The 14659-nt window shown below is 52.2% G+C and overlaps 1 protein-coding gene across 1 annotated transcript in view; it reads right to left on the bottom strand.

Moving 5' to 3' along the window:
- Positions 1-14405, bottom strand: part of LOC147880090 (kinesin-like protein KIN-UA) — a 168665-nt gene extending 154260 nt beyond the window's left edge. Inside the window, exons 1-4 of the mRNA XM_087372136.1 lie at positions 14270-14405; positions 14046-14163; positions 13861-13963; positions 13508-13622 (exon numbers count right to left, since the gene is read on the bottom strand). Of these exons, the coding sequence (XP_087228262.1) occupies positions 13508-13622; positions 13861-13963; positions 14046-14163; positions 14270-14405 (472 nt within the window). The remainder of the gene's footprint in view (positions 1-13507; positions 13623-13860; positions 13964-14045; positions 14164-14269) is intronic.
- Positions 14406-14659: the final 254 nt, after the last annotated feature.

Consider the following 14659-nt stretch of genomic DNA (forward strand, 5'->3'; position numbering starts at 1 on the left):
TCCAAGCACTCTCATGGCTTGAGACTCAACATGACTCAGAGGCTCACGTATCAGCATGGCTACATGACCAGCTCTTAGGTCTAGGAATACACCAACATCTTGGAACTCGGCTAGGCCTGATAAAGAGACCCTATCAAAGCCAATACATGGCTCCCATAGTACATCCCCCCCTTGGCTCATGGAGCCACACACCATAGATAGCAAAACATCATTTTAGGAGGACTATCCAAGGCTGAGAACCTTTATTGACTCAGAGAGATTTTTACATTCAATTTTTTGGGGACTACCCAGGGCAGAGTACCCATATACATCAAGCTCATGGACATATTTTAGAAGACATATTCATCATCCTCCTCTACCTCCTGAGGGAAGGATAGATTTAGGAGACGAGCAGTGAGAGTGTCATCTTCTTCTTCTTCACTAGTGGTAGCTGCAACCAAGTTAGCATGCTCCTTGGATTGTTGTTTGGCAAGGCAAGCTTCTGAAAACAATGGTCCTCTTACAGTACGTACATTTGAAAGGTTTGAATGGCTTTTACCCTTGGAATATAATGCCTATTCCTTATGGACATCTTTGTGCCTTTGTTCATGATCGAGAAGCATTGCTACCATTTCATCAAAGAACATATCCCGTGCTACTCGAAGCACTGATATGATATCACAAAACTGAGGAATATTCTCATTGTTGGAAAGGAGGACAACCACCTGATCATCTTTCCCAACAGGGGCCTTCAAAGTAGCAAGTCGGTTGATGAGGGATTCCATATGATTGAAATGAGCATTAAGAGAATCTTCATGCTTCATATGGAAATAAAAAGTTCCTGTCTGAGAAACACTTTAAAATTGATAATTTTGTTGCCAAATAAGCGCTCTAGCTTGTCTCACGATTTATGTGCAGTGTCATCAAAATCCAAGGGATGAATAACATCATCAGACAAACCCAAACCAATGATAGAAAGACCTTTGTCATTGAGAGTTTTCCACGCTACAATTTTCTTTTCATCAGAGTCAAGTTTCTTGTATTTACCACTAACCACCTTTCACACACCTTCCTTCATAAGCAGAAGCTTCAGCTTCATTTGCCAAGTTGGAAAGTTCTTACCAGAAAACTTTTCAATGACAATTTCCGTTTTGGAGTACTCCATGTCTGCTTCAAATGTTGCAGCAACGGGCTGAAGTGTGAGCTCGGAGCAAAGGCTAGAATAGTCTGGGATGTAGCAGCAGCTTAGCTTGCATTCGGGGCAGAAAATGGCCAAGAAAAGGCATCGGACCAGCTGGAATAGCGTAGGCAGTAGCTCATGTTGTAGTCAGCAGGGCAGATGGTGGCATTCATGAGGCGTGAATAGCAGCAGCAACAACACTCTTCAAGTAGGTCGTTTCTTCAAAATTTGGCTCCAAATGAGGTCATTTTTAGGGAGACCAGTAGTAGAAATGTCTCCACAACAGTAAGCAACTATTTCCTTCACAAAAACGCCCCAAAAATAGCAAAAAAGAGCTGTCTTTCAGCAAAAAACGGGCTGCTTTTGAGCAAAAAAGGAGCTGTCTTTTGCTCTACGAAGACGCCCACTAATGCCCACAAGAATGGTGACCAAGTTGCTCTAAATCTAAGCACAAATCTGCAGCAAATTTGAGGCTGATAGTCGCAGCAAAAATCCACAGCAAATCATGTAGCAGCTCCACGAATCAACTCCACGAAAACAGCTCCAAAGTCGATGTAGATCAGCAGCTCATGGAGAGACTAAGGGTGAAGGAAGAAGGGTTCCCTTCCAAGAGGAAAAAGGGAGAGTAGCTCCTCTTTATGGGCCTTCCTCACCTCAATCCCTTACAAGAGCAAGGAGCAAGAGGGAAAAGACTAGGAGAAGGAAGGATGGAGAAAGAAAGAAAGGGAGAAGGGAGGATGGCTCTGATACCACATGAAGATACATGGTGGAGAGGGAGAGGGAGAGGGAGAGAGAGAGGGTAGGCTAGGGAGAGAGAAGATAATACTTAAATGGAAACATAAAGAAAGTGAAAGAAAATGGAAATTAGCAATAGACCAAAATATAAAGACTCACATTGATAAAGCTTGATGCAGTCTCCTTTATGTGTGTTGATGTGACACACAAGTACAATCATATATAGGAGGATAGACACACACTAGAATACCAAAGTGTATATGGGATATCTCCCAACATGACATGTGGCACTCACACATACGACAATCACAATCAAACTGAGCTTCTTGCCTATATCTTTTGCATTCAAAACCTCACTCCTTTACTTCGTTGCTGTCCCTCTTCAATATGCTTTGCTTTGGATCGTTGTCACTAAGGAAAGTGACAAGGCTGAGCTCTAATACCACTGAAACCTTAACCAAATCTCAAACCCAGCTTCTTCAATCAAAATCGCAGCCTTCTAGATAAACCACACCTCAAAAAATGGGACCATGGGAGCCGAAATCCAAATTGCAGCACGCTAGAACACATCGCACTTTATGAAACACTCCGCATGGTGGCTAGAAATCCAGAATGGTACAGAAAGAACTCAATGATTGGGCTGGAATTTAATTTGCTGTAGAGAGAGAGTGTGAGAGATGGAGGGAGAGGGAGAAAACACAACACTAGGAGCCAAAAATAAGAGCTGGCCCTGCTCGTAGGTCTTTATTGCAATAGAAATTTGTTTGTACAAGATGGCTCACGAGGGAACAAGTGCTGAGTACAAATCTCAACAGCTTTGGGAGCACAAGGGCTCTCAATTTATAGACTTGATGATTAGCTAGAAAGCATATACTTTCTAAAATCTGCCCCCCCCCCTGCTTTCTGAAAGCTGGAGCTTTCTTAGCTTTCCCAAAAGCAGGCTTTAGGGCTTTGTCAAAAAGTAAGCGCTTTCTCCTAGAAGTGGGTGCCTCTTTTGCTTTTGGCTCAAGTAAGCGATTTCTCCTAGAAGTGGGTGCCTCTTCTGCTTTTTTCCTAGCCGAAAAAACAGTGCTAATTATATTACTTCGAGAACAAGATACAAAAGGTCAGCTTGTAGCTGACGGGCTGCGTTCACAAATCGGACACAGCCCTAAAAGGTAACAAAATAAATCATACTCTCACGGAGGGATAAGGCGAGTGTGAATGAACAGCCATCGGGGTGGTGAGTAGTGCCACCGAAGGCCCTGCGAAGTCTGCTCGAAGAAGAGGCCCTGTGTGTCCCAAGCCCGGAGGAAGCGTCTCCGCTTCTCCCAGCCGGCCCGGGAATCTCCCTGAATCTGGTCCCACTGGCCCCTGAGGGTATGAATAATCTCGCTCCAAATCTCCGTCATGATCTGGGCAGTCGATAAGGAGGTGCCACCGAGGATCTGCGTGCAGCGCGAGGTCCAGATGTGCCACCCTGCAATGCTGCTAATAATCTCCCAGACTGGCTGCCTCTCCTGAACTCCTGTATCAGCCTCTGCTAGGTGCTGCGGGATACCCTCGAGCGGCCCCCACGTCCCCTGTGTGATAAGGAAAGTGGGGTCCTGCTGGCATGCCTCGAATAAGTGATGAAGACCAGGTGCGGTGCTGCACCAACAGAACGCGCCCCAAGTGATCAATCCTAGCTCTGGTGCTGCGCGAGTAATAATCCCGAAAGTCCACCTCCACACTTCCTGGGCGCGAGTGCAGCTCCACAGGCAGTGTTTTGGTGACTCCTCATCCTCATGGCAAATCTGACAGCATCCGTCCTGGCCTATCTGCCGCAACCAGCTCCCCACTGGAAGACCTTTGTGGGCAAGAAGCCACAGGAAGTATGAGATCTTCCGCAGCCGCCAGCTCTCCCACAAGGCCTTCCAGAAGGCCTGCAAAAAGAACCTGGAAATACCCTGTGCATACCAACTGCGCCGCTGGGTGGGGGGGCGGCTCTGCATCCTCCCAAGAACTCGCCTGCCCAGAGTCGTGCTGTAGGCGAAGAAGGAAGTCGGCCCCTGTCCTGTCACAATCTCTGGCCACCACCACTCTCCTGGGTCCCAATCAAGCTCTGACAAGGCCCGCCTCTCCCAGAGCCAGAGACACCAAAGCTGCATCTGGTCCTGCTCGATGCTAGGATCGGTACGCCAGACCTTCCCCAAAAGGCCTACGACCCGAACCCTCTGCCATGGGAGTAGGGGGTCGATGAGCGCATCCTCTCTCCTAAGTCGTCCATCCCCAGAAACCGCGAAGAAGGAAATAGAGGAGTCATCCATACGTCCTGCGATCACCAGTGGGATGCCATGGGGGGTGAACTGTCCCAGCCAGCGGGCGTCACCAGGCATGAGGACCTAAGGCTCAGGTGGAACCAACCAATCAACTGGGATCGCGCCGTCGATCTCCGTGCGTCTCGCCTGGGCTCCACGTGCACCTCCAGCTGCGTCTGCAAGATCAGCCGTCTCCAGATGTCTGTACGTATCCCTCCAAACTCGAAGGGACCGGGCTGGCCCCCTCATCCAGCCATCCCACCTGATATGTGACCTCTCCTCCAACTGAAGGCCCTCGGCATCTCTGACCTGACCGTTCCAGATAAGCGGCTGGCGATCGATCTCCTCCTGACAGCTAGGAGGGGACTGAATGAGACTGAGGCGGAGCCACCTCCAAACCATGAGGAGGCTACGAACGAGTGGGGAACGGGGCTGAGTGAGCGGGGCGGAAGTGAAGATCCACCTGAGGGACGGTAGCCACTCTCCACCTCGGTGCGGGATACAAGAACCGACTCCCTGCTGAAGTAGCATCTTCCACGTCTGCCCCCCCCGGGGTCAAACCGCGGATGACAAGCTTGCCTAACAAGGCCTGACTCTGAAGCTCTGGATCGATGACCCCCAGGCCACCCTCAGCCTGCGGAAGAATGACTGTCTGCCAAGCAACCCTGGCTCTGGTATCTCTGAGACCATCCTCCCCGGACCAAAGGAAGTTCCGAACCAGCCTCCTGAGCTGTGCCACGCTGGATCTCGAGAAACACCAGCAGGAAGCCACATACCAAGCCGTGGCTAGGAGGACCTGGTTAACTACCAGGGCACGACCTGCAGGGGAAAGCTTAGCAGTGCTCCAGAAAGCCAGCTTCCGTCGGATGGAATCTAGCACCGGGAGAAACTGCTGAGCTGGCGTGATGTCCAGGCCAACCTGAAAACCAAGGTATCTAGCTGTCTGTCCCCGAGGGATCCATCTGAAACCCAAAAACCTCCCCCACTGAGAACACGCCCCGGGGTCTGTGAGAAAACCAACTGATTTGTTCCAGTTGATTTTCGCACCAGCGGCCGAGCAGAAGACCTCCAGGGCCATCCGCACCCTCTCCAGCATCCTCTCATCGTCCTGGACATACAGGGCTGTATCATCTGCGTACTCCGAGTCCAAAAGCTCCGTGTCCTCTCGGAGTGGAAGGCGAACACCCCTGATCCCTGTAGACCTCGCCCGAAGGTAGTAAGTCATAGCCTCGGCGAAGAAGAGAAACAGGTAAGGAGCAAGGGGGAAGCCTTGACGCACTGATCTCTCCAAGCTAAAGCGCTCACCCATCCTGCCTCCAATGATGACCCTGCTAAAAGCTGTCCTGTACAAAGCTGAGATACCCTGAATCCAACCTGCTGGGAAACCTAGCCGCTCTAGAGTCCCCTCCAAAAAGGACCAGTCCACTCGATCGTAGGCCTTCTCAAAGTCGAGAAGTAGAATAGCAAGGTGTGATCCGCTGTGCTGAGCCCACTCCGCCGCCTCTGAAAAGGTGAAGACATTATCCAAGATACTGCGATCCTGGACAAAGCCTGTCTGAGTGTCATGGATGAGGTCCGGGAGTAGAGGCCGAACTCTGGCGCTGATCATCTTGGCGAGGATTTTGTAGGCAATGGTAAGGAGAGTGATCGGGCGCCACTGACGGATCTCCTGTCTATCTCCTCCCTTCGGGATGAGGCAAATCAGTCCCGAGGAAAGGCTCTCTGGCATCTGACCGCTGCTGAAAATCCTCTGCAGAGCTGCAAGGAGGGGCTGATGGATCTGGTCCCAGAAGGAGGTGAAGAATGCCCGGGATAGCCCATCCTCACCTGGGCATTTCTGTCCGTCGATGGCCATCAAGGCCTCCAGCATCTCATCCATGGTGAATGGTGCCAACAATGTCGCCTGCATGCTAGGCTGGAACAGGGATGGAGTGTGCCTCCACACCTCCTCACGGGCACGTCGAGTACGAGGGGCAAGCGGCTCCTGCTGGAAAAGGGTCCTGTAGAAGTCAGTGGCCAACCCCAAGACCTCCCCCGGATCCGCCGTAACGATGTGACCATCCGCTGTCCTGAGACTCCGAAGCTGATCACCTGCAGCTCTCTGGCCATGCGTCCTGAAGAACTCCCTGCACATCCAGTCACCCTTCCGGGCCCAGAAGGAGAGAGAGGCATGATAGGAAAACTCTGAGCGACGCTGGAGTGTCTCCTCCAGAAGGGCTCTGGCTCGAAGGGCTTGGATCCGAAGCTCCTCCGAGCCCGGGGAAGCCTGCTGGAGTCACTGAATGGAGGCGAGGTCCCTCCGAAGAGCTCTCTCTCTGCCCCACCAATCCTGTCGAACCTGTAGGACTGCGAGCTGGCAGATCTGGCTGGACTCCTGCAAAGCCTGCGCCACCGAGCCAACCATATCCACGCACTCGCCCCAGTCTCTGTCCCAAAGACTGCATATACTGCTGCGCACATCCTCCCTCGAGAAAATGGAGTCAGGAATCCGGCATGAGCGGGGGGGAAGGGACTGAGCTGCCGAATCTAATGATAAGAACACAGGCGCATGGTCGGACAGTGTCGTCCCTGGAACTATACCCGCTTGACCGCCTCTGCCGATGGCCCAATCACTAACATAAAATCTATCCAGCCTCTCCAGGAGTCTACCTCCTTCCCTGCGGAAGCCCCACGAGAAGTCCAAGCTCCCGTGCCAACGTCGGAAGGACGGGTCTCGCCAACTGTCCCTTCCTCCTGTCGCAAAGATAAAAGAGTCCCAAGCTGACTGCTCTGCCTGAGACATACCTGTAAACTCCGGTCCTCTGCCCTGCTGGTCCTCCAAGGTCTCCAGATTGTTGAAGTCACCTCCAACAATCCAGGAATCCATGTCTGGGAGAATCCCTGTAAGTGTCCTCCAGAAGGTGGCTCTACAACGGAGATCTGTGGGAGCATAAATGTCAAGGACTCCAACTCTGGATCCCTCCAGTTCCAGGCCTACCCAAAGGGCACGGCCTGGTATCAGCGTGCCATGACCGAAAACTCCCTGGGTTAGCTGCTCGCCCACGGAGGTACAGACACCACCACTCCTCCCCAGTGCGCCGATCGAGGGCTCCCAATAAGTGTGAGAACGTCCAGGGAGAATCTTCCCGCATCTGCGGGAGTGAGCCGCAGAAAGCTTGTGCTCCTGGAGCAGAAGTACATCCAAACGACCTATCACTGCTGGCTGAAGTTCTTGTCTCAAAATGAGCTTCCTAGGACCACGGGTTCCAGAAGAGTGAAACCCGTTCACATTCCAGGAAACGAGGTGTAGGCTCATGGTGAGAGCTGGGAGGCTGCGAACAGCTGTCTGCTCGCGGTCGAAGTCGAAGAAGAAGCTGACATTTCGGAGTGGAGTCGTGACGCTTATGGGAAGGTTTGGAGGGGGAGGCGGGGTCATCCTGCCCGTCCTTCAACACCTTCAGCAAAGGTGAGAGGCCTTTGGTACCATGAACGAAAGCTTTCTCGAGCCAGCTCGAGATCTCTGATGTGGTCATGCCGTAGAAAGCGCGGAGTTTCTGAGGGGTCCAGGCTCTGACATCTTGGGGGAGGGGCCAAGACAGAGGGGGCCTGAGGATCACAATCAGTCTGAAGCGTTTGGCGGCGCAACGCCACCGCAGGCGCACGTCACCCTCGGACCACTGAGTCTCGAGAAGCTGCCCACCGGACGGGGGCCTATCCAGGAGCAAACCTGAGCATGTGTCTGCTCCCTGAGAGCCTCCCAGACCGAGTCGTCTGTCCAGGTCTCGGTGCCGTCGCTAAGGAACGTGAAAGCAAAGCTAGGGCCATCCCTGGGGGCCAAGGCGGCTATCTTCCCATCCGCCCCTTTGCGGAGCAGGAAGATACTGATGTCGAGGCAAGCAGGGAAAGTCCCGAGGTCGGCCACATCCAAGTAGTCCCAGGGGCCAGATCTGTAAAAGTCGCGGGGGAGCTCTCTCTCCTGAAGCTGAGGCCCGTCGGAGTTTGCTACTGAGGGGCTAGCGGACAGAGAAGCCTGCTCCGGTGAAGGTGTAGACTCAGAGTGTCCTGCCAGCAGAGGGGGAGGGGGAGGAGGCGGGGGAATAGGCAACTCAGACTCCTCAGGGGCAACTAGTGGAGGAGGAGGAGGAGGGGGAACGGGGGCTGCCCTCGGCTGAGGAACCGTCGGTGCAACTAGCTCTGCGGGAGAGCTGAAAGAGGCGGGGGGGGGGGGGGAGGAATGGGGATGCATCTGGAACTAGGGCTGAGAAGGAGGGGGAGAAGACTGAGGAGGACGAGGAGGGGGCTGAAGCTGCGGGTCGGGAGAAATGGGGTGCAGATGGGGGATGGCCTGGCGCTGAATGGGAAGAGGCTGGGGAGAGGAGGAGAGGGGGACCTGAGTCTGTGGAGGGCGGGCTACCGTCGAAAAAGATGCTCTCCCAGGTCCCTGGGGCGGCTGCCTGTCAGGTCTCTGAGGTGCAGCTGCAGGTTGGGTAACCTCAGCCTCTTTGCCTTTATCAGAAATCTTCTTGTTCTTTCCTCTTTTCCTTCTAACCTCAGTCCAGCCGCCAGCTAACTCTGGTCCGGGCTCCGGCTGCCTCTGCTCCTCCTGGCGTGGTTGCCCGAAGGGGGGGGGAGGGGGCGGAGAGGGGGGTGGCGGGGGGGGTCGAGAAGAGCTGGCGAAGCGTGGACAAACAGCCGCCAGGTGCCCGAAGCCGTGACACCTCAAACACTGCCCTGGCTGTCCGGTGACTACCATGCTCTGAGTAATGCTGCCGGCATCTGTCACGATCTCGATCACTGTCGGGAGAGTCGCAGGATCCGCCACAGCCACACGGACTCGGGGGGCTCCTGCCGTAGTCACCGCATCGGCGAAAGTATCGTGCATAACCCAGCCAAAGTGGGAGCCCAGGTCCCTGACAATCGGCCGTAGCTCAGCAGCAAGACCTGGAAAAACTAGCGTCACTGGGTGACGAGGTATACGGAACCGAGCATCAAAATCCGCTGCGCTAAATCCGCGGTACCACGGGACTATCATGATAATCTTTCCATCCACAGTCGTGGGGGAGCCAGCAATCAGGTTGCTCGCAGCTTTCGCATTGGAGAGTTTGAGCCAGAAGATGCCCCTTCCCATAAGGGCCACCTCCTCAATATGGCCGTCCTCTAGCATGAGAGTGGACTGGAGCCAGTCCCTGATGGCTGATCTGGAGGGGGAATGTCCAATGACTCTGCCATAAACAGAGGTAAGGGCAAAGTCATTGGCAACCTCCTGAACCCGAGATGATTGTTGCTCTGTCAGGATGATGCGGCGGTAGGCATCTGGAGAGGGAGGGTCCGTCTGGGCCTCCGGTTCCGGGCAAGGGGCCGCCATACCGCCAAGACAAACTGCGAGGCTTCCGATGAGGAAAAGGCTGCCACCCAAAAAGGAGGGGGGTAGATGCGGGAGGGTGGAGCCTGGGTGTGGCGGGAAGGATGGAGGGCGGGGGGCGGAGGAAGCGGGATGGGGGGGCAGGAAGCGGAGATGGCGTGGGGTGGAGGAGTGGGGGCGGGGAGCGGGGGCGGTGGGGAGGAGGCGGGATCGGAAGCGGGGGCGGGGGAGAGGCGGAGTGGGGCGAGAGGCGGGCGGGGGGCAGGGGGAAGGGTGGGATGAAGGGGGGTGGAGCGAAGGGGCGGGGGGGGGGGCGGGGGGCGGAGAGCGGGAAGGGGAGACGGGGGTGAAATGGAGGGGGGGCGGTGAGGCGAAAGGCGGCGGGGGCGGGAGGCGAGGGGTGGGTGGGCGGAGCGGGAGGCGGGGGGGTGAGCGGAGCGGAAGCGGGGAGGGGTGGAGCGGAGGGGCAAGGGGGGAAAGACGGAGCGGGGGGGGGGGGGGTGAGCGTGGCGAGGGGGGGCGGAGCGAGGCGGGGAGGGTGAGGCGGGGTGAGGGGGTGAGGGTGGGGTGAGGCGGGGTTGCTAGGACGGTGAGCGGAGGTGCGAGGGGGGGTGAGGCGGAGGTGAGCGGGGATGGCGAGGGAGGGTGCAGCGGCAGCGGGTGAGGGGGAGGTGAAGTCAAGGCGAGGAGGAGGAGGGCTAGGGGAGGTAGAGGTACAGAGGGGGAGGGGGAAGCTCGCAGGAGCTCTTGCCTCTTCTGCTTTTGGCTGAAGTGGGCACTCCATTGAAGTGGGGCACCACTGTCTTGTGCTTTCCCCTTAAAAGTGGGGAAATTAAGCACTCTGCTGCAAACCTGCTGTAGGTACTCGCTGGCAATATGGGGGTTATTATTTTAGGGCAGTCATCGTGGGTTTTGCAGTACTTTGTCTCGCTGATTAAAGGCCTGCATAGTAACGCTCATAGGAGTAGTCGGCCTATCCTAGGCTGAAGGCTCTGGAAAGCAAAAAGCAAAAGACTTTTGTGAGCTTTTACAAAAAGTCCACCAAAATCAAAGGCTATCTTGGAAGCTTTAGAGGGCCAGGTTGCTAAAGACCTTGTGTTCCCCTTGTGGCAGCCATAAGACACTGATCACCTCATTCAGTTCTAAACCAAACCAGCTGATTAAATCTCCACACAAGATTGTGAGCCAGTAAAATAGCCTCATAGAAGGCAGCTTGCAGACTGCATTGAAGCTAGCAGCAGATCTTCTAAGTTCTCGCACCTGTTTGGCAGTGAATAGCATCTGCAGATTCTCTCTCTCTCTCTCTCTCCACTCTCTACTCACAGCCTTCTTCTCTCTCTGTCCACCTTTGCATTCCTCTGCTATTCTCCTACCATGGGCTGAAGGGAGTCGCATGCAAAAGGAAGCTGCAGCCAGCATGCCTCCACTTGAAGAGCCTCGTGGTGGAGAAGAGGATGATGAGATGAGGATGAGATTGATTTGGTGAAGATAAACACATGGAGCTGAAGACCTATTCAAAACACAAATGAACTTGAAGGACCTGTTTGCAGCCCAAGAAGCGTGCCTCAAGATGCAAACTCAAACGATTGCAGTGCGGCAAGCCACAGTTACGGGCCTGGCGTAAGAGTTGGAGGGGTACCCGTGGCATCCTCCTTTACTGTACCTGAGATGGGAGGAGGAGGAGCGTACTCCTGAGTGTATTGATGCATGGCTGAATCGATTGCTAGTTTACAGAAGAGCTTTCCCGATTTCATTTAAGAGTAAATGCTTAAAGGAGGGGAAGAATATTATGTACTAGACACTAATCCTCAGATTTATGGACGTAATCCAACGAGGCTAGAGGGCCTTGGGATAAAGGGAAGTAGGCTAACATGGGACTAGAGGACTTGCTTATTAGCAAAGGGGCCAGTTGGCTATATTTAGCCAATAAGAGCCAAGACAATTGTGAGTTCATTCAGTGTGTACACAGCACTGGATGGCCTATTTAGGAACTCAGGTGCAACACGCAATGTAATATTCAGCGAGGTAATAAATGTGTGATACCAGGGGGTGAGACTATTCAGTGTGACTGAAATCATCTTCTTATCCCCAATGCTCTCATCAATAGCTGCAAATTGATCACACAGATTAGTCAATTTGGTGATATGCTCAAGAATGGTCTGATTGACCTGCATATTTAGCTCCTTGAGAGCTGAGTTTCCAAAGACAACAATCTTGCCTCATTCTTGACATGTACAAGTTTATCCCATACATCCTTTGCCAATGTGTATGATTTCAGTGAATGCATCACCAACTTCTTGACTGAATTCACTATCAATGAAATTGCTTGCCCATTGCGCTTGTCAAAGCACTTCTGCTCAACTGATAAAGTGACAGAAGTAATGGTAGATGAACCTGATGACGTAGGCGTTGCAGGAGCAGCAGAGGATGAGTCTCTTTTCCTATCACAATTTCTCAGAGACCTTTGCCAATCAAGGTATGCTTGACCACGAATGCCCACATTGCATAATTTGTGCCTTAAAGTTTGTCAGACTCTGAGAAGTGAAATGCATTCTAATGTAACATGATTGCGGGAAAACCTGCACATGACTCAAATGCATCACATAGAACTAAATGTTGGATTCATTGTCTGCAGGATCTCATTGCCTGTTCCTTTCACTACACCTGCTCAAGCTTCTGCTCAACAAGTCGCACAAGCTATGGATACTTATCTTACCTTACCTACTAGATTTGCTCAAGTATTGGATACTAAGGACCCCATCTCTTTTAATGAGGAGTCAAATTTGGCATCTGCTCGACGTCTCTTGTATGGTGGTTTCAATTCTTCCACCAACAAAGCCCTTCGTATTCACGTCACTATCCCACCACACTTTTGCCTGCTTTTTTACATCTCAGGGAAAAGTTCCCAATGTTCGTGCAGGCAAGGCGTGAGTGAGGAAATTCAGCCCTTTCACACGCAATAGCACGTGCCCCAGAACCTATTAATCTATCCAGTACAATAAAAGTGGCAGAGCTGGAAAAAAAAAACCAACATTCTGCTGCCTATCAGTTCTGCCTTAAAAGGAGTGTGAGAAATGTGGATGCAGCATTACGCTTCAGGAAAGAAAACTCCATTGGAAGAAAACCAGTGACCTGATGACCTTGGTTCTGCCATCTCAGAAGAAACCCTTGCCAAGGAACTGTACCAGCTTCAACCCCAAAGAAGTCATTGGTTCAGAGAAATCCCAGCCGGCAACCTTCTGCAGGTATGGATTGTGACCCGAAGGCGAACAATCACACGCTACTAAACTGTGATTTACAAGGAATTTGCTCGTCCGCTAAGGTGGCTGAAGAACTCTCTTGTTAGGACTCAATATATCCGTACGTCTATAAGGCCAGAATTTAATTTTGGAGAACTTGCCATCTTGGTGATTGGACCAGTCCTGTCCTGTCCAGAGACACTGCAAGACAATCAAAAGCCTCAAAGAGTAGCAAGCGGATTATCGGGACTGACGAAATGGCATGTGCCTAAGTCTAAGCGGACGATAGGATATTCCAACTGTGGACTGGCGCATCATCATCTCAGATGTCACCTATGCTTTTACCTCAGTCATCCAAAGTAGAACTGCCTAAAGGAAAGATCGTGCAGCCAAAGATTTACTCTTAACACGTGGGTAAAATTTTTTCACTTTCTGTATTCATGCAGTATCTGCATTCTCGTGTTAATTCAAGTCGATCTGATGTACGGAGTCAGTTAACACTAAACAGTTCTCCGACTATAGTCGCACTTTATTTAATTCCAACGTGGTATGGAAACCACCGAAAAGACCATTCCTCCGTCGCTTAACTCGGCGTGCCGAGCGCTAACAGCAGAGACCACAGTACTATATCAGCTTAAAAGAAGAAAATCAAAGCCCAGTTTTTGCTCATTCTGACGTGTGCACCGTCTTCGTAGAGACACGTGTTATTTAAGAGCAACCTCGACTTGACTTGGCAATGACAAAAGTCCTGTACCTTCAACTCTTGATTCGCCCGCATCATCAATCACCACATCAGAGAGCGTGTATGTCTTTCCTGCTCCTGTTTGTCCATATGCCATTATCGTACCGTTGTAACCCTCTAGAACATCCTGCATTTCATTACGTGCAAAAGAGTCGACTATCATAATAGTTTCAAAAACAGGTCACAGGCAAACTACTACGAAGTGGAGGACAGAAACCGTTTTGCCCTTGTTTGCTGACTGACACTTTGAAACTTCGCAGTCCGGACTAGTGACTACACGATAGAAATACTTTATTTTTTGACAGCGACCCGGACACAAATTGCGATTGTTTAGCAAACTATTGAGACCGAAGTGGAGGCCTTGCCAGGACAATGGGGTGAGCAGCAACACGGTAGACGTCGGCTTGGGAGGCAGAAGCGGGAAGAACAGAATCGAATCGAAATTCTGTGTAGTCGACAAAGCTTCCCCTGTGACGAAGATGCTCCAGATCAAAAGCCGGTCTCGAGCACAATTCACAAAGGCATTACGCCCAACTTGGCAGAGACGTACCTCCGTCGGACAGTAACAGTACTTTTCTCAGCATTGACATAGGCCACTGGAACAGCATCCTCTTTCTCCTCTTCGGCCTTGGTGAATGGCCTTGCTCTCACCGTTACCCTGACTCGTTCTGCATGAGGCAACAACAAACACAAATTACGCGCTATCGACCATGTACACAGGCCCAAACAGCCACATTATAGTCACCTTGATCTCTGTGGCAACGGAAGCATTACCACTATCGTTCTCCTGAAAGAAATGCGATTTGCTGCGATCGGCGCTGAGACATTTCGGGTCTGCCCTGACGAGCCCATGAAGTTTACAGCGCTTGGAGGAAAGGGGCGGTACTCTGGGTGCAGGGTGATTGTTCATATTTTGTGAAACAGACCGCTCACGATAGCTACGGATGCTTACGAAGGCTTAGGAAAAACGATGGAAAGCATCAGCAAAGGAAGGTTTCGCATCCAAAAGGCGGGAATCGTCTGAGCGAATGAGCAAGAGATCGAAGAGGAGATTGGCGGGGATGATTCGTGGAAGATGATGGTGTAACGGCCAAAGTTGGCGAGAAACGAAGATTTCATGCAATGCACTGAGGTTGCGCTTATCATCAGCTGATGATGCAGTCG

This window comes from Dipteris shenzhenensis, chromosome 33 (assembly GCF_047967505.1).
Source record: "Dipteris shenzhenensis isolate YYH24624 ecotype China chromosome 33, Dip_SZ_1.0, whole genome shotgun sequence".
NCBI classification, from domain to species: Eukaryota; Viridiplantae; Streptophyta; class Polypodiopsida; order Gleicheniales; family Dipteridaceae; genus Dipteris; species Dipteris shenzhenensis.